This window comes from Pelmatolapia mariae, linkage group LG15, assembly GCF_036321145.2.
Source record: "Pelmatolapia mariae isolate MD_Pm_ZW linkage group LG15, Pm_UMD_F_2, whole genome shotgun sequence".
Classification (NCBI taxonomy): Eukaryota; Metazoa; Chordata; class Actinopteri; order Cichliformes; family Cichlidae; genus Pelmatolapia; species Pelmatolapia mariae.
In genome coordinates, this window is record NC_086240.1 from 20,876,465 (window position 1) to 20,895,786 (window position 19,322).

Consider the following 19,322-nt stretch of genomic DNA (forward strand, 5'->3'; position numbering starts at 1 on the left):
AATACTCCGGGTTGCACTGCATGTACCATGTGCGCTCTGTTGTCATTGAAACGAGCAAGTTAGCGACAATTCTTAGGCTCTCATTTTTTCCGCTTAACCTGCTTATGATATTAGCACGAAATGGGGTCCGAGAGAAACGGGAATAAAGACGAAGATTGCTTGTTTCTGGAGCATGTTTTGGACAAGCTTTATGACTTTGGTAAGTGTGGTTAGCTGGCTGGCTAATGTTAGCTTTACTGGCTACTTTAAAGGCTGGTACTGTGTTTGAGATTTGCTCTATTACTCGTTTGTTATAATATTATGTTTCATGAGTCTACTTGCAAGGAAAATAAGCATCGAGAAATATCTTTATATTATGTTACATGTTTCGTTGTATTAGCCAGAATAGTTACTCTAAAGTTAGCTCATGTTTACTGAGTTGTCACCTAAAATGAATATTATACCAGTAAATGGCAGAAAAATCTCTTAGTATACAAAGCTCAGCTCAGCTTTGCTTATGTTGCACCATCCATATAAACGTGCAACTTAAAGGGCTTCACATGGCTAGAATAAAACAACAACAAAAGCAACACTGGTGGTTTTTAATGTACATGAACCACATGAGTAAATGACAGCGTGTTATATTATACAGTAAATACTGAGATTCGCATACCGAGATTAAAAAAGCATGAAAAGCAAAAATAAGTCAAGTGTCGAAAGTTGAAAAAAAGCTTCTTCTCCATCTGACAACTGCTTCAGCTTCTATTTCGCAGCTACCTCCAGCATCATAATCCTTCACACCAACCAACACAAACGTGTCCTCGTTCACTATATCCATGAATTTTGTCTCCAAACTGCTCAACCTGAGCTGTCCCTCTGATGTACTCCTCTCTAATGCTGTCCATTCTGGTCACTCCCAGTGAAAAGCTCAACAGCTTTAGCTCTGCAACCTCGAGCTTAGTCTCTTTGTTTCATCATAGTAGGACTCACTAATGTTTTTTAAACCTTCGCTTTCACTCTTGCTGCTATCCTTCTGTCACAAATCAGCTCTGACACTCATCTCCACCCTACCTGCACTCTTTTTCACCTCTGTTATGCACCTAGATATTTAAAACTGATCCACCTTCACTATCTTAACTTATTAGGTCTGCACTGTTACATCTGTCTCCCTCTCATTCACACACGTATGCTGTCTTACTCCTACTGACTTTTATTCCTCTTTTCTGTAGTGCAATCTAGATAAAAACAAATATAGTTCATGCAGTGTAGTTAAGCACCACCACAAACTGCATTCTCGACATTTTCATAACGTTATATCATGACCCTTTGATCAAGTTAATGCAAATCCTGAACATTGTCATTATTAATGCATCAATGGACAGGGCACAAGCAGGTTTGGTGGAGCGGTAACGGCAAGTGTCGGGGGTGATTTGAGATTGAAGGATAGCAGGAAGAGATTTATTTTAATACTGGTTTGCTGGACTGCATTAGTCTCAGTTTAGTTTTAGCTATAGAAGTGCAAAGTTACCTATACTTTAAAAGTCAAGTGTCTGCTACTTTCTTGTGTTACTGACTTTACCAGAGTTCATGGCCAAGTCATGTAAACAAACGTTACAGGGTCTGGAATCTGAATTATATTGTTGATTGATGATGTAGGATCAGGACCAAAAAAGAAGTCACAGAAGAAGAAAAAACGAAAAAGATGTGAAGATTGGGAGGAAGAAGAGCAGCTCCCTGCAGTGAAGGATATATGCAGTGACACTGAAGACTACAGAGCAGAGCAACATGATGCTGAGCAGCAGCAGCAGCAACAACGAAAGGCTGAGCAAACGGGTAGGCAGCATAGCAACAGTATGTAACACCCTCAGTCATTCCACTTTTGTCGGTGAGTCATTAAGTTTTCTTTCTTTTCTTTTTTTTACTCATTAATCTGATTCATCCCATTTTCTAGCCTTCGAGCAAGTGAACCAGGTGGAGGTAGTCACATTTCAAGACCCCACAAAGAAAAGAAAAAAGTCAACACCAGACCCCAACAAAACACCTGTAAGTCTGTTGTACTTGAGCTTACTGTGGCTCTCTATATTTGATTGGAGGCTGGTATAGTTTAGTTCATGTTGATGGTGTGCAAAAAAAAAATTTATCTTGTATCCAGCTAGCAACCGGTGTTGGGAGTCGTTACACATATTACACATTTTTCTTGTTACTTTTCATAAAAGTACATTACTTAACTACTCCTTTAGAAACATGAACACGTAGAAACTGAGTCTATGGGTGTGACTTTTACCTGTTGAAGGTCAGGCTTTGGCTGCTGGGCTGGGTCAGCATTCACTCAGTTTCATCTTCACTCTGGGTTCTTAGCTGGCCTAGCATTAGCATGCTGTCTGTGCAGATATTTGCAAAGCTGCAGTTCTGGTAGCAGCAGACTGATGTTTGTGCAGTTTGCACGTTTTTAAAATTTTATTGTATTTTTTTTATAGCACAACAGGAAAAGAGCGCAATGGTAATGTCCCTATCACTACTGCTCTAAAGCTGTAACGCGTAGATCGCTCCACCCTTTACCTCCTCACACACCCAAATTAAAATCAAACCTTTTGTAATGCAAGTAACAATGTAATTGTAACTGTTTTAATTTGTTTCTGTCAATTTTGGGGGGCTAAATGTGCAGAAAGAGTAGATTAGAAACAGAGTTATGGATGCTACCTATAGAAGGATCAGCAGCAGTGGCTTCTGTGCCAACAGGCTTAATAGGAAATGCAGTCATGTCCTCTTGTCACTAGCACAGGCAGCATTTTTTAAGGAGCTGTCGCAGTTCATTTTACAGCATTTTCATCTTGGAAACTTGTTTTCCAGTTGATACTATGAAACCTGCTAAATCCTACTGTTTGACCTCCAGCAAACCTCCTTTAAAGATCCCCCTGTCACAAATGATTCTCATCACTTTCCTTTTCCTCCCGTCTTCATTGCCTTTGGGTTTCTGCTGTCATCCCTTCCAGGCCCTTCACATAGCAGAAAAGGAGCAAAGCGACCAGCTAGGAGAACTCAATTTGGAAAAGGTGATGGTTTCACCACAGTTTACTTCAATTTACTTTGTTATTGCTTCTTCACAAGATTGAAATCCATGTTTTCTTCATATATATATAGCTGTAGATTATTGTTCTCTGAAAAATATAATTACCAGTCATGTAGCTCTTCATATCTACATGATTTCTGTTGGCTTTTACTGTATTTGTGTGCTGGGGTCAGGCTCGTCTGGAAGTCCATCGGTTTGGAATTACAGGCTATAAGAAGGAGGAGCAGCGTGTTTTTGAACAGGACAGAGCGGTCATGTTGGGAGCCAGAGTAAGAGCAACATTTGCATCCAACTTTTAAATTTTGCTATAGAACAGATTTTTTTATGGCCCAATTTTCATGTATTTAATGTCTCCATCAGCCTCCTAAAAAGGAATATGTGAACTATAAGATGCTTCAGCAGCAAATCAAAGAGAAGAAAGAGAAGGAAAAGGAGGAGGCTCAGCTGGTAGGACCTGCACTTCCAGGCCAGTCACACTTACAGGAAAATTACTTCTATTTGCCGTTCTTATTGTAGCATGCATTATTTCTTTTTAGGGCCTGAAGAAAAAGAAGAAGAAGAGTAAACAGAGGTAGGTGAATGAAATCACACCTTTCTTAAATATCATTGATTATTTACCTTAATTATGTACTTTAATTATTGTTAATGAAATACTTCCTAATCATAGAATTCATCCTAACCCTCCAAAAATTAGTAATTAAATATGAAAATATACTATTTTCATATAGTATATTTATAGTATAATATAAAATATATTATTTTTTTTATTTTTTTTATAATTTCTGTGGCTCCAACCTGTGTTTGCTTCTACTGCTCTGTCAGAAACAGGAAGACAACTGTACCCTCGGGTCCCGGCGCAGCCCCCTCTGGTCAGGTGGGCCGCTTCAAGAACGGCATGCTGATCCTCAGCTCCAAGGAGATCCAGAAGATCAAAGGCAACAAGTGAGGAAAATAGGAAATGACCAAAACAGAGAATGATGTCTAAAAGCAGACTGTTTAACAGTCTTTCAGTGTATTTAAATCAAACTGGCTGCTGGCCCCCTGAATGTTCAGGATACAGCCCTGAATGAGATTTGCAGTGGCTTCTAAATCTCTTTCTGATTGATAACTGTAAAAAGGGGCAAATTCTCAGTGTATACGTGTTTTAACACGTTAAAGCAGAATTAGTGGTGTTTGAGTTTTTCCCCTGTACTTTATGGCCTGCACTAAAATAAATATTTAATAGTTTTGCTCTCTGAGAACGATGTGTCAGTTATGGTGATACCGTAAAAGACGTGTAGAACATGAGAGAAGCAAACACTAACAGAAAACCAGCTGAGTTCGTCTGCTCTGAAGCAAAGAATAACAGAATCAGTACTTCTCTGCTGTGTTATAAATCAGTCCTAAAATATGATTAATATTTAATTACTTGCCTTTCAGTTTATTATTCATGTTTTGTATACTGCTTTGATCATTTTTATCTGAAAGTAATTTTGTGTTTTTCTCAATTTAATGGCAAATTTGGAGGTTTGGGGCAGGGCAGGTCAACACCCACGTGTCTTTGTATTCATCATGTTGCTCTGTCGTCAGTTATCTGAACTGCAAGCAGGAGTAACAGAGGGGCAGAACTGTTAGCTCTTATATTAGCCCGCATCCCAACAGCGGAACTGGGGAAGGCAGGTGATGCATACTCAATGTTGAATAAATCGCGGCTGCAATCAGAGCTCTCACTCATATATGAAAACCCTGACTTCAGGATGTGTAGCAGTGCAATGGCATTGTTTGAGCCCTTTAATAAAAACAACTTACAGGATGTGTTTTCCTAAACTTTGAAGCTGCTTTGGATTCTGATCACTGAACCCATGATGCCCGCAAAGTCTGAATGATGCTTTTGCACACTCAAACGACTCAAGACATTTCTCATAAATACCAGGACACAGGACAGACTGAAGGCACTGGCAATGCTGTCAATTGAAAAGCAACTGAAGCATGACATTTCTGATTTCAATAAAACTGTGATTGAGATTGCACACAAAACCTTTTGTGTTGTTTATCCAATAGTCAAGACTAAATAACCTGCTAAAAAGAAAAATGCCTTATTTATCTTAGTTTTATTCTTCGTATTATACCTCGATAGTTGGTGTTGTGTATATTGGATAAGACAGACTTTTCAGTCACTTGTAACATTCATCTATAGCAATATATTCGGTAAACATATTAAAAGAAAATCTGTTGCCGCTTGCAGACAGATACTCAGGAGCCGCTACTGCTAATGATCCTATTAAAGTGGATTTTCAAGATATGAAACCGTTTAAAGGGTAAAAAGCTGTGGTTAAACGTCTGGTGATAAAGTACAGATTTATTTTCTTTGTTTTGCAGGTGAGGGATTTGAATCCTACAGAATGGAAAATGCATACCAGCATGTTATGGAGAGGAAGTGGACACAATAGACATTTCCTGATAACATGTCACTGTCTGGGAGGGATGGTGTTACTGGTGACTATTGAGTCAGAAATTCAGTGGATTGATCTTCGACTGTGCATCATGGTCTTAAAGCACATAACTGGAGACTGAATACTGTCAAATCACCTTCCATCACAGTTTATTTATTTTGTTTTTATAAATGACAAAAAAGAGACATTTGTGTATCTTGTGTTGTACACTGACATTTTTAAAAGTATGTAATTGCAATGCATTTCTCATTTACAAACTGAAATGTAGTTGTACAAAACATTTACATTGGCAGGAAGGGACTGGATCATAACAGGGCAGGTGGGCCTAATAATTAAAAAATTACACACAAGTAGTCTTGGCAGAAGTTTTCAAGAAGAAACGCACATGTACACGCTGAATGGACCGTGAGAAAGCAGAATGATCTTACAGTTTTTCTCCCATATAAACCATCCCTTGCAGTCGTTTCCGTTTTGTTAAAGGGAAAACATGAAAGTTGGAGTTTTGCGACACTATGATAAAACAAGACCTTTGAGTTGGCAGTGTGCAGCTGGGTGAGGTCACAAATTCTCACACAGTTTTCTTAAAGCAGCCTTTTTGTTGTTGTATATACAGTTCAAAAAGAGGAAAACATGAAGCTCATCTGCAGCGTGTCACACGTTTGAAGCTGTAAGCACATCTCCTTTATTCAGAAAATATTTTACAGACACGGGGCGTTTTCGACTTGCAATCCTTACTGGTCAAACACAGACCATATTAGTAGCCATTCAAGAGGATATTATACAAAAGAAAATACATAATTAAATATTTATAAATACTTTATAGAGTAAATAAATTACATTTTTTCCTCTACTTTTTCAAACATAATCATCTAATAATACTAGTGTAATTCCCAGCACCATACCATTAAAATTAAATTGGTAAAATATGTCACATTCATGGGTGGGTAAGTGTTGGGTAAAGGGACATTTCATACAGGAACTCTTACAAATACATCTGGACAGAAGTGACTGCAGTGTGAATGTTTTAATATGCAAGATTTGTTTTTTGTTCGTTTCTGTGACATTATATTGTTTTAAGTGATTTTTAGGCAAGAAAATATGGAACCAAATGTTAACACAACAGGGTGAATTTGAGCCCCTCAGCAGAAGCTTTAATTGCCTCCAGTCACGATTTCCTGAATATCATTTTGACATCCATACAGCCCACAGAGACATAACCCCAAATCATCCAAACTTTTCAGAAGGCTGGTTACACGATATTTCACTTTTGTCTAGAAATCTATTCCTGGTTACAGCAAAGTCAGCCTCAGGGCAGGTTTCTGCATCTGGCGTGGGAGGTGGCAACAAGGTCAGAGCTGAGCAGCCAGAAATGATGTAAATGTAGCCCTTAGGTGAAAGCTGGCAGTCTGGGGCACATCAGGTAAAAAAAATTTTAAAAAAACTATGTAAGCTGCTTTAAATTCTGACATTTGCACTAACGCTGTATTCATGTTACAAAGGAAATATGTTAAATTTAAATGAAGAGAGTACTTGGGTTAAAAATCTTCACTTACAGATGAATGGCAACTTAAATGTAAACTTAAATAGATCTTATCATCATGATTTTGTCAACAAGCTTGGTGTAAGTGCTTTTTTTGCCACTTGGGTGCAGTTACTTGTTGTATCTGCTTGAAGTATACATATCTAGCTCCGTCTTTGGTTCAGATCAAAAGATCTGGTTCATTAACTTATAAAGCCTACACTATTCAACCATCTGTATGCTAACTTTGTTGAGCTCTAGCAGGTAGCTTCAACAAAAAGCTACCTGCGTCTTAATGTCTTTCTGAAACTCAGCGTGGTTCTACCCATTTCCACCAAAAATAACTACATTTTTAAAAAGGCTGGCATCAGCACAGTGCCACAAAATTGCCGTTCCCAATGCTAGAATCATTAACACACAGATTCAGATTTTCTTCCCACTGAAACGACCCTCCATCTAAAGCTACACAGTGGTTATGCAATGTTAAAACAAATGTTATTGAATCTATTGAAGTCTATCTCCACACTGTCACCACATTAAAAAAGGGTTAACAGCAAACACCAAATAGCAAATGATTGGCCAAACTGAGCAAAAACAATGCTGGCAGGTTTTAAAATGCTCCATGGAGGCCTTTTTTTCTCTATTTATTTTCTTCAGCCGAATTCTATTTAATTCAATTAAATGGGTACTTGTGACTAAATTGTTTTCCTTCTCCCATAGTCAGTCTTTTGTCCTTTCACGCGCTCCTTTTTCCCCCTCTTTCTCGTCACCTCCCAACCTGTCCAACCAGATGGCTGCACCTTTCCTGACCCTGAGTCTTCCTGTTAAAAGGGAGATCTTGTTTCCCAGTATCGCCAAGTGTTTGCTCGTAGGGCATCGTGCGATCATTGGGGTTCTTTCTGTAATAGTGTAAAGTCTTTACCTGGAGGCAGCTGTTGTTGTGAATTGGTGCTATATAAATTAAATTAAATTAAATTGAGTTGATACTGGTGATAAATCCCTTCTGGACACCCTGTACATATTACACATCATAGAATATGGAATTACATTTGACTTGACTATATTTGTGGCTCCCTTGAGACCACCATTCTCAGAAAAATTTTATATAGCCCAGGTGTATGAAATGCCTATAAATATGATATACTGCAATGCAAATGTAAAGAATTTAACATTCAAAATATCAATGCTGATTTAAAAATAAATATAATATCCCATCTCTACCTCCTAAAAACTTAGTAAAAAGTCCAAATAAAGAAAAAATAAAGATATTTACTTTATTTTAGAACCCTAGATCTCTACTAGTAACTAAATGTTTTTAAAATAGGCATTCAAAATAGACCTGATCATTTCCTGTAAAAATACCAGTAATTCTTAACCTTACACATTATTTCTGTTCATTTCTGTGGTATATTTTCAAGCATGTGGGTGCGGTAAGTATACAAGTGCTACACTAATTTGTCAATGTAAAATGTTCAACCCTTTTAATGTAAACTTTATGTTTAAATGTCCAAATATCATGAGATAGTTTGTGATTTACAGTAACATAAATCCTGACACATTTTAAAAAGTCTGTGATGAAAAGCATGAAAACAGATATTAGCAGGTTTTGTCGAGGGATGCCTTAATCTTGTTCTCGCCACCGTTCACCAGCAGGGGGCGAGCTGTTATAGCGGTTGGTTTCAGGGTCCCTCATTGCAAAGACAAACGGTACACTATTTACAATACAGCTTCAGATAGTTTGTAAACTTGTTTGAATCCATGCTTAATGTCACATGTTATAATCATAACTCACATATCAGTATTTACAGTTTGAGGATGTCCATTCATGTGTAAACCCATTGTCATGTGGTAGTGTCAGTCTACCTCTCAAACTCACATTATTATAGGGAACAGAAATGGCTCAGATATAAACAAATCCTAGATTAAATAACCTCAATTAATGAATTCTTCCATTCCATGAACTGATAAAACATACATAAACAGTGTACTTATACCTATGTACTTTATACAGTGTCTCATGTCCTGAGTCACAGTGGTCTGGTTGAAGCTACTGTCCTCTATAGGCTGCCATATCTAGTCCCTGATGATAAATGTAGCAGCTTATGTAGCTTTACCTGATGTGACTTTAAAAGATAACGTTCAGGGCCACAGATAAAAGGTGTCTGAAAGCATCTTGAGATTCTGCAGTGAGACTGAGAGATGAGCACAGAATGAAATGTTCTTGAGACAACCATACTTTTCTCATCGACTGGGGGTGTATTATATTATCTGTAAATTGTAAATCAAAGAAAATGAAGTTTGGCTCGATTCCACTTCGTTTTAGCATTTTCTGACAATGATCTGTCAAAGTCAAAACAGTTCTTTGAGTCTGAGATGCCCCTGCAGGCAAATAGGTTTGTTTCAGTATGCAAATTGCATGGCCACGTGATTTATTAAATACCACAGTAATGTTTCTTACTGGCCAGTGGATCAAGTCATACCAAGTGGTGCAATCATTTTCATGTTCTAGTAGAGTCCAAAAGTTCACTGCCAAAGATGTTGAAATGTGGGGATCTGCTACATCTTAGTGGGAACTTTTTTGATGTCAGAGTTTTAGGTTTTAGGTTTTTAAGACAAATAAGGAAAAGAAAAGGCTGGTGGTCTCTAGGCCTTTGGGACGGTGAATTTATTGGTTAACCTACAGATAACAATAACCTTGTTTATATAAATAAAAAGTAAATTTGGACTAATCAACTAGTTTAAAAGTAGTTGGGCTAATATTAGCAATGTTAGCATCCACAGACATCTTTCCTTGCAGGTTAACATCCACATGTCCTTAGCGGTTATATGACAGTTATATAATACAGCTGAATTTTCAGTGTCTAGGTCAAAACACTGTGTACTTCAATAAAAAGTGAGACAACTGTTAAAAAATAAAATAAAATACATTGGCCAAGCCTGGTTAATGCAGTATTTTCAAGGTGCAAAACAATCTTATCTAAAAGAACTTCTGAGTGCAGAAAAAAGGACGTATTTAACTCAATTTTACCTTAAAAAGCCTGTGCCAGGTCACGTTAAAATAGTTTTCCCCAAAAGAAGGCACCAGAATTGAATTCTTCAAAATAATACACCCCTGGCTCGGTAGATCTGTCAGATTACTGAAAAATGAAATGGAATTAAGTTCCAGCCTTCTCAGTCTGACCTCAATATGTAAACCGTTCTGACAACACTATCAAACGATCTTTGCGCCGCTTTGCATGAGAAAGAGAGTCGATCATGAGGGAAGCTTTGCCGGCTTTAAGATGGCTGTCAGATTCCTTACCACAGATAAGAAATCACAGAGAAAACAGAGAAGGCAGTGCTGTTGGAGTCAACACTGAGATGAAAGTGTGAAGCGAGAGTTTAGCTTTTAAATATTTTATGAGAGAAAAAACCCACGGTGCCACTACACAACTCCTACAAATGACTCGTGTTCATCTCGGCTGTAAACACACCTGAGAGAGAAGCAGAGCAACAAAAAGCACTGCTGAATCATTTCTCTCAGGGGTTTTTTTTCACCTCCTAAAAACTGTGTTGCTTGTGGTCTATTTTTTTTCTTTATTTTTCAACTCAGAATGATCTTTCCTGCACAATATAAAAATCTTTAAGGGGCGGAGTTAAGCCCAGATTGTTTAAAATAACATAAACTGTGCAAGCTGGAATATAATATCAGTGTTGTTTGTATCTTTGAGAAAAATAAACTGGGCAGTGGAAAAAAGTATGGCCCTCCAGCCATCTCTGCAGTGACATCGTCAAGCTTTAATCATTACATTTATAGCCAATAAACTTGTCACTTGTCTAAAAAGTCGTGGAGCTGAAGATTGTCCAGGTTAAGGGTCAACTTGAGAAGGATGGGAGAGGAACAGATCCCATCTGACAGTACTGGACATGACATCATTGGTTTGTATCCAGGGCACGCTCAGAGTAAGGAGGGAGCTCTTACTGTTTGATATTCTTTGGAACTTCCAGGCCTGTCAGTAATGTCACCTGAAATGGAGAAACGGAAAAAACACTCAATAAGATCAGTACGAATGAGGCAGTGATTTTAGAGATCAGAGTGGGCACATAAAAGCACCACTGCATCTATTTCATGTGAAATTTGGTTTGGAGAAGACACATTTATTTACCTTTGGAACACACAGTAATCTGAGCTCACGGGTTAGGAATCATTCACTTCTATCAGCACATACTCAGTTAACATGTGAATGTAGAGGAACATATCAATGACCAATATCAGTTTGAGGAATTCAAATGGATTGGACTGGTAATTTTGATTTTACTTGCTAAAATGTCACATAAACTGCAACTTGGTTGCTTTGAAGTACATGCATGTTTGTGTTAAACCATCGCATCTGTGTACAGAATCTCTCCTCGGGGAGCCATTTTTCCTTGCTATTCTTGAATTTAATTCCTCTTCTTTTTTCATTGAGTTATTTTGCAGTAAACACTTTACCGAGGTCAACAATCAAGGCAGCCCATCAGGGAGCTGGTTATTTTCCATTGCTGTTAAACATGGCACTTTAACACACACAGACCTGCACATTTCTGTTGAGGCTGACGGCGGGCACAAAGACCCCGTCCAGGTTCTCAAAGGCAGTTGGGCCATGCTGTTCCTTATTGATGTAGAAGGTCAGTGTGCGTTTAGTCAGATCCAGCAGGACACCCACAGTCGAGCCCTTAGTGATGCCTCCCTCTGCCCTACACACACCCACACACACAAAACTAGTCAATTTTGTTATGTATATGTGCCATAAATGCACAGATTTTATAGTAGGTTAAGTTTCACATGGAAGGTAACACACCACAAATATGACTGTAGTTCTGTCATGCTGCAAAAAAAGACTAATTTAAATAAAAGAATGAATACAAAACTTAGTCACCGAAGAGTCCTCTAATTCATTCACAGCTTGTTTAAAGACAGCACTCTGAAGTCTGGTGATGCAGCAACAGTTTCTTTAGTATTTCTTGCCAAATGGCAGCAGAGTGAACAGGCTGTTGCTGGGATGGTTAATGTGTTTTTTAATTTATTATTATTATTATTATTATTTTGGTTTATGATACTTTAATCTACGTGTATGTTAAATTAGTTAAAGTTTTAAAAATCTGATCACTCTTGTATTCATATTTTGTGTGTTTTATGTGACATTTGTTGCCATCTTCTGCATGGAACCTGCCAGGGGACTGCAGATAAAAAATTAGCTTTAAGCTAACACTTTCTGGTACAGTGCATCAAATGGCAACATTTATCTTAATATTGTACATTAAAAAAAAACAACAAAAAAAACAAAGACCCCTGTAACTCATAAATCAAAGTTAGAACTGGCTCAGTAGCTGTTGAATGAATTATTTCACATATCAAATGTATTTAAAATTAAACGTCTGCTCTTTTTGTCTAACACGCAAACTCTCTGTTCTCTGTTTTAAGAAGTGACTTAATGAAAACGATCTATAGCAAAACCTGTGCTCCAAAAAATTGTGTTTTAACCACAAAGCTTGCGTTTTTGCTAAGAGCTAAACAAATGTCTCTAAACTTATAGAAATGCAGACACTCATCAGGATTAGGCTGTCAGGGCACCAACAGGTGAAGAAATCAATATGAGATTAAGAAGTCAAAAATAAAGCTCCGACACGACACGATGAGTGACATGAAAGGTGGGTAGAGAACTGACAAGTCAAGAGAGCAGATATTTTTCATGAATAAATCTTTAATGAGAGTTTGATGGCTTCCTTGTGAAGCAGACAGAGAGACGGTGCAGATGCATGTTTTGATGTTTCCTGCAGCCTGCAGCCATCTTATACAGCTCCCCTGTGTGTTTGTTAGTCTGTTTGTTAGTATTGTATGAGCCTTCGGGTTTCTCTGTCATCGTGTGTATCTATGGTTATAGCTTCCAAACCTCTTAGAAGTATGAGACTTAATGCACAAGACAGAATGATGAATGCATAAGGGAAACACTTTACAGAGTCCCTGTCTCCTGTTGTTTTAGTCAACGACAAAAGTTGCTCATGAATTACTTAAAATTATGAGTGCTGCTTTCTAGTAACACAAGATTTAACAAGTTGGATTTGTTAATGTTACAAACTAATTGAATCATATTTTATAGTAAAAGAAACAGCAGTATTGCTACAGTTATAATACATTATAGTACATTAGGAATGATATATTAATAATGACAATCTGGGGGTTGCCATGTTATGAAAAATTAAATTCAGCAGGTATTTCTCCTTCTCTTCATGAATCACCGTAGTGGGATTATCATTAAAGGATTAAAAGCTTTGCCAGCAAAAATAGAACAAATTAAATCCCAGCATCACTCCACTCAGATTTAATTGTGCCTTCTAATTAATGGTTTATTAAATATTTGAGGGCTTGAAGGATGTTACAGAAAATTCCTAATGAAGGGATGTAAACTACTGATTTCATATTATATCCAGTCTGCAGGTACACATGTTAAAGGCATTAATGTTATGAACAGCTTCTTCCAAGAAAGAAAGTGCTACAACAATCCTTTAGAGGGGTCGATGAAAGAGATGAAAACCCCATGAAAGCTTTGCCGCAGGAACGGGGATTTTTACAACCTAGCAGCCTATGAGTTGTTCACACAGAAATGGTAAATAAATGGTAAATGGCCTGCATTTGCATAGCGCTTTTCTAGTCCATAGGACCCCAAAGCGCTTTACACTACATTCAGTCATTCACCCATTCACACACACATTCACACACTGGCGATAGCAAGCTACATATTACACAGCATGAGTAATATATTCAATTTTAACTTTGTAGTTTGACAAAACAAAACAAATTTTAAAATTTCAAGATTTTTCTTTTGTTCTTTGTATTAAACTACAGCGTGGAAAACCAGCGTGATAATAGTGAAAGTCTGTAAAAGCTGTCAATGTCTTTTTTAGTTTTCCTGATGTTCCCTTCAACAATCTGTCCCTGGGCATCGCTGAAATCCTTTCAGCATGACTACAAGTTGTCGACTGCTCCCTGAAGCTCCCTTTCTAACCACTTATGTGTCTGTGATACACACTGGATCTCCTCGAGTGTGTCAAATGGAACTCTTCTACTTGACTTAAATTTTTGGGGCAAAGAAAGAAAGTCCCAAATCTGCAGAGCATGAATTGTCTTCATAATTGCATGTGCCAATTTTCCTCATCTTTTTGCTGTTCTCTTTATGGATCAACATAGTGGATCATCTGTCTCTATCTCTAGCATCCTCTTCTGTCACACAAACTTACCTGTAGTGTCCTCCTTCACTCCAACCAAAAATCTTCTGTGTGATCTTCTTCTTTTCCTCCTCTGCACATGTCCAAACCATCTCAGCCTTGCCTCTCAAACTGTGTCATCAAAATACTCGACCTGAGCTGGTCCTCTAATCTTGCCCGTTCTCTAATCTTAGATACTTCAACTCTGCTACCTCCTGTCTTTATGTTAGTGCCACCATGTCCAAGCCACACATCCCAGGTAAACCTTTCCTTTCATTCTTGCCTGCACCACATCTCAGGTTATTTCCAACAAGTGTTCTCTCACAGAAGCCTCAGGCTGTTACTCAGTTTGCAAGTCTCCACTGACAGTCTGACCTTGAGGAAAAATTCACAGTGCACGCTCTTAAGAAAGACCTGATATGCAAACACTGGGTTGTAGCTGGAGAACAAACCCACACCAGAAGTGATGTTCCTCAAAATGATCTGATCATTTTGACAACAAAAGCCACTGAAGAAGTTTGATGTCCATGATAAAATCTCAGAGTGCTCATGCTAAGATGTGGACTTCTGATCTACAAGGAATCTCGAAATAGCAGCTGAAAACAGACCTAAAGTTCACAAGGACATGAGGATGAAAGGCAAATCTGAAAGAATTAAACTCAGGCACTGTATTGGAAGGTAACCAGTATTGGAAACTGATACTAAATTATATATTTTAAAAAATTATCTTAAATTAGTCTTCTAATTTACTGAAAGTCAATTGTCTTTGCATTTGAATGATATGAGCCTCTGGATCCTGCAGGATATCAGTTTGGAATTTTTCTTGAAAACATGCAGATGGAATCTCTTAATTGTTCTAATTTTTTAAATATGATATGTATTTTATGCCAGTATTATACAACATGTCCAATGGTAGGGAACAATGGTAAAATTTTAAAAGTTATCACTAAAAGCTGTTGGTGGTGTTGTTGCTCCCCATGCACCTACCTGTTGGTGTGGGAGTTGTTGTGCATGAACCAGGAGCGGTTGTTGTCCACATACATGGCCCAGGCTTTGTCATCTTTCCCCAGCATCATGTCCTTCATGGTGTTGATCCTTGCAATGCCAAACGCAGGATCTGGGTGGTTGTCATAGCGATCAATGCTGACCTCCCAGTAGTGAATGCCCTGAGATTCAATAGGGGATAAAAAAAATAAATCTTCTATAACCTCTATAACCAAAAATCAACAGAAAAAGGCTAATCACTTTCAAATATCTGTATACACTTCACCTTGGAGAAAGCAGCTGTCCCCAGCACCACACGGTCATCATAGCTGTTACAGCTAACTGTCTGGTTGTCATTAGTCAGAACAATGTCCCGATGAGCTGAGGTGGGGTCAAAGGTGAACCAAGCCACTGTAAGAAGGACACAACAGTTAGCCTGCTAATAGTCTTTGGAAATTCTGTGAGTCTGTACTAACATTCACACTAAATTTAGTCACGTGTTGTATTCTGCATCTTATTAAAATAATTTCAAAAACTGCTCATCCAAAGTGAACCTTACTGGGTAACTATACCTACCCACACCTACAATACAGCCAATAATTATATCACTGATTCTAGAAGGGCCATGCTTTCTTTTTCATAGGATTAAAGACCCTATACAGTCCTGTGATAAAAAAAAAAAACATGATTCAAAGCTCATAGAACCACCTTTAGCAGAAATAACTTGAAGTAATTGTTTTCTTTATAACTTTCAGTGTCTTACGTCATTATGGCCATATTTGCTATATAGTTTTGCTTCATTTCATTAAGGTTTGATGTCATTTATTAATGCACACTCTTAAGGTCCCAAAACAGCATTTCTGTCAGGTTGAGGTCTGAACTTTGACTGTGCCATTGTAGCATATTGATTCTTTTCTATTTCAGCTATTCATTGTGGATTTGCTGGATAATTTTCCTGTTGCATGAACCAATTTGGGTGTTCTTACAAACATGATCACATTTGACTCTAAAATACTTTAGTATCAGAGGAGTATAGAGGAGTTTAAGGGTTACTCAATGACTGCTAGGTGCCTAAGTCCTGTGGGTGCAAAACAAACCCAAACCATCACCCCTCCACCACCGTGTTTGACTTTCTCCAAACATTGTTCGAGAAGTCTTGTGATTTGTTCAGTTCAAAACCTAAGCTGTGCTACAATATTCTCTTTAGACAGTAGAGGCTTTTTACAAGCATCTTCCAAATGAGCCATACTTGAGTCTGTTACACCTTCTCTGAGCATCGTGTGGTCTGAAAAGTCAAACTAGTTTAATTGCTGTGACTGATTCTTTTAAATCATCTAAAAACTTTTAACAAGCTCAAGGCATACACATAAATACAACTTTCAGCTTAACTCAGCAAGGGATATTTTCATCTCTGGCTGATAAAAACAAGACTATAAATGTAGTCACTCCGTCAAATAATCACATTAATATGTATTAACAAAAGATTCTTTTATAATGAATGTGACCTTAGAAATCTTTGTACGGCAGTTGTGGGCAACAACTGACTGAGTTTATCCACAGAAAACAATGCACTTGTAAAGTGTAGGCCTGAGACTGGAGACGTTTCCTCAACTACCAATGCATTATTAAAAAAGTGCTTGCACGTGAGATTTTTACTGTCACACTACACGGATGCCATGTTTTTGTTTGCAGCCATTGCTGTCTGTTCAACAAGAGTCACGTCGCCGCAGTTTTCTTTCTCGGTGTAGCTGCGGTACAATCCTCAAAGAGAGAGAGAGGAGGATAAGGAGGAGACGGGGAGGGAGAAAGAGGCAGAGTAGGCAGGAAGAAGAACGATGATAGAGAAGAATAAAAAGAGGGCGGGTGGGATAAACAGTTATCAGTCAGAAAACAGACTCTAATGCCCATTATTGTTGTGGCTGGTTCAGAGACACTGTGTGTTTGTGTATTGTAAAAATCTCCACCCGCATTGCTCTGCTGTTACACAGTGAGTGTTTCTTTTTTTCTTCTTTCACCTCCTCGTTCTCTGAGTCCTTAATCTCATTCTTTCCTTTCTTCTCCAGCAGTATTTTCTGTTTTTTCTCCCTTTGCAGTTATGTTTTTTCCTTCCTTTTCTCTTTTTCCTTTGCATCTCTGTACAGTTTTACCTTTATCCTCTTTTTCCATTTCTTTTTTTCCTTTCTTTTTCTTACTTAACCACTCCTTTGATCTCCTTTTCTTTCCTTCTGTTTTCTTCTTGTTTGTGACTTTTCTTTACTGTCTACTCAAACCTGGTCTGCTTCAGCTTTTTCCATCCGCTTCCTCTTCATTATTCCGTTCCTCTTTTCTTCCCCTTTCTTTGTCTGCTGTTCCTGTCCAGTGTATTTCCCTCACCCTCTTCAAAATCTTCCACCTACCTTTCTCCTGCCTTCTCCCAAAACAAAATTTAAAAAAAATCTCCTCCTCTTTGTAAGAGGCTTTTCTGTTCACAGTTACATAGGTCAGATGAAATTACATCATGAAACCTGTTTTACAAAGAAGATCGCAGACAAAAAAAATCCTTTGGGTAAAAAAATATAATGAAATCAAGACAGCCAAAAGAGCAGAATCAAAAGTAAGGCAGACAAAGAGTCCATCTGTCATGCTGGAAGCTAAGCCAGTTCCAGCACACACCACGTACCATCAGAAGTCTTGAGCATGACTGTCTTGCTGTATGGACCCACTCCAATGGAATTATAAGCTTTCACCCTTGCGTTGTAGGAACTGTTGAAATGAAGACCATCGACTGTACATACTGTTTCCTTCCCCACATATACCTCCTGGGGGCACACACAAACACGCACACACAGACACACACAAACTCATTTGAAATGCAAATTGAGGCAGTATATGCTCAAGGATTAGTGAAGAGGTCAAGCTCTCTAGCACTTTTAATGCATGCTTGATGATGACCCATATACTTACACACATAAAGAGTATTATCTGTCTTTTGTCAGATATGAGCATCATTTGGAGGACTAATAACTAAATAAGGAGAGCTACTGAACATCATTCTCTGAGTTTCAGACTAGATTAGTTATTTTCACAGTAGAGTTATTACAGTGTTTCCCAAAAACAGAAATTTCTTGGGCAGGCTGCCTACGAATCTTTTTCAACCTTCAGAGAAAACAACGAGATTGAGAAACAAGTTCAGGTTGCTGCTGTGATGGTTCTTGGTGTCGTTCAGCTGTCTTTATTCTCTTGTCCTTGTCCAGAACCTTACTGGAGACACAACTGCTTATTTTTTTATTATCTATTTCCACAAAAAATATATGCATTTCTTTTGGGTGCACACATATGACCTGTGCCTCATTACGGCCACGATACAGAGTAATTCTGTGGGAAACACTATTAGTGTAAATCTTTTGTTTAACAAACAGTACTCACCCTGTACTGTCCTCCATTGCCATCATCCAGCTCCAGGATGTAGCCCTCGATGGGGTTGATGATGGGCATAGTTACCCTCCAGGCCAGGGTGGCGCTGTTATTCCTTGTGCAGCACTTCTCCAGCTGCAGGAGAGGAGCTGGAGGCACTGAGGGTCTAGGCTCCACTGTGTAGAGAGATGGATGGATGCAATTTAAATTTTGCAATCAATGAATGAGAAGGATTGGGACAAAGAAGAGATACAAGGAGGGAGACATGAAAGTGTGGAAGGATGAAGAGAGGAAGACATACAGGGATGCCGTCATCTGGCGGGTTGCCTTTAAACAGACCGAATGAAGAGAAAACGGAGCTTTAATGACAATCTGGTGAGAGATTTAAAAAAGAGCCTTAAAGGTGAAAGAGCTCTGGGTTCATTTACAGGGTAACAGCTGGGAATTATTAAGGGCTTAAACTGGACCTAGTGAGGACTCTACATACACTTAAAGGGTAGTGTAGTGGTAGGGATGCACTGGGTTAGATTGATATGAGCTTTGAAGGCTGACTTGTAGTTTGATAGTTATAAATAAACCAGCAAAGGTGGTAAGAAAGTATGAGACATCGGCTCCCCACCAAAGGCCAGACTGATGAAAGCAAGGCATAATTCCTGCATAAAATCTGCATAAAATCAGAGGGAAAGCATCATATCAGTCTAACCCTTGTATAAAACAGGTG

General features: G+C 38.3%; 2 protein-coding genes across 4 annotated transcripts in view; one reads left to right on the forward strand and one right to left on the reverse strand.

Moving 5' to 3' along the window:
• Window positions 1-4: 4 nt before the first annotated feature.
• On the forward strand, window positions 5-5,515 carry lg15h1orf131 (linkage group 15 C1orf131 homolog). 2 transcript variants are annotated; one of them, XM_063494796.2, is made up of 9 exons: window positions 5-199; window positions 1,636-1,812; window positions 1,931-2,022; window positions 2,973-3,032; window positions 3,223-3,318; window positions 3,410-3,496; window positions 3,586-3,620; window positions 3,872-3,991; window positions 5,408-5,515. In XM_063494796.2, exons 1-9 carry the CDS (start codon window positions 121-123, stop codon window positions 5,409-5,411), a joined length of 750 nt encoding a protein of 249 aa, XP_063350866.1. In that variant the 5' UTR covers window positions 5-120; the 3' UTR covers window positions 5,412-5,515. The 2 variants fall into 2 exon arrangements, with proteins under 2 accessions (XP_063350866.1, XP_063350867.1); XM_063494797.1 differs by lacking the exon at window positions 5,408-5,515 and having other exon boundaries at window positions 3,872-3,995.
• A 5,382-nt stretch (window positions 5,516-10,897) lies between these two features.
• The window catches only part of LOC134642819 (E3 ubiquitin-protein ligase TRIM9), a 52,250-nt gene continuing 43,825 nt past the window's right edge, over window positions 10,898-19,322 (reverse strand). For both annotated transcript variants that reach the window (XM_063494795.1, XM_063494794.1), the window contains 6 exons: window positions 18,614-18,777; window positions 17,868-18,006; window positions 15,495-15,619; window positions 15,212-15,390; window positions 11,554-11,716; window positions 10,898-11,005 (listed from right to left, as the gene is read on the reverse strand). In XM_063494795.1, coding sequence (XP_063350865.1) covers window positions 10,958-11,005; window positions 11,554-11,716; window positions 15,212-15,390; window positions 15,495-15,619; window positions 17,868-18,006; window positions 18,614-18,777 — 818 coding nt within the window. In that variant the 3' untranslated portion in view covers window positions 10,898-10,957. The remainder of the gene's footprint in view (window positions 11,006-11,553; window positions 11,717-15,211; window positions 15,391-15,494; window positions 15,620-17,867; window positions 18,007-18,613; window positions 18,778-19,322) is intronic.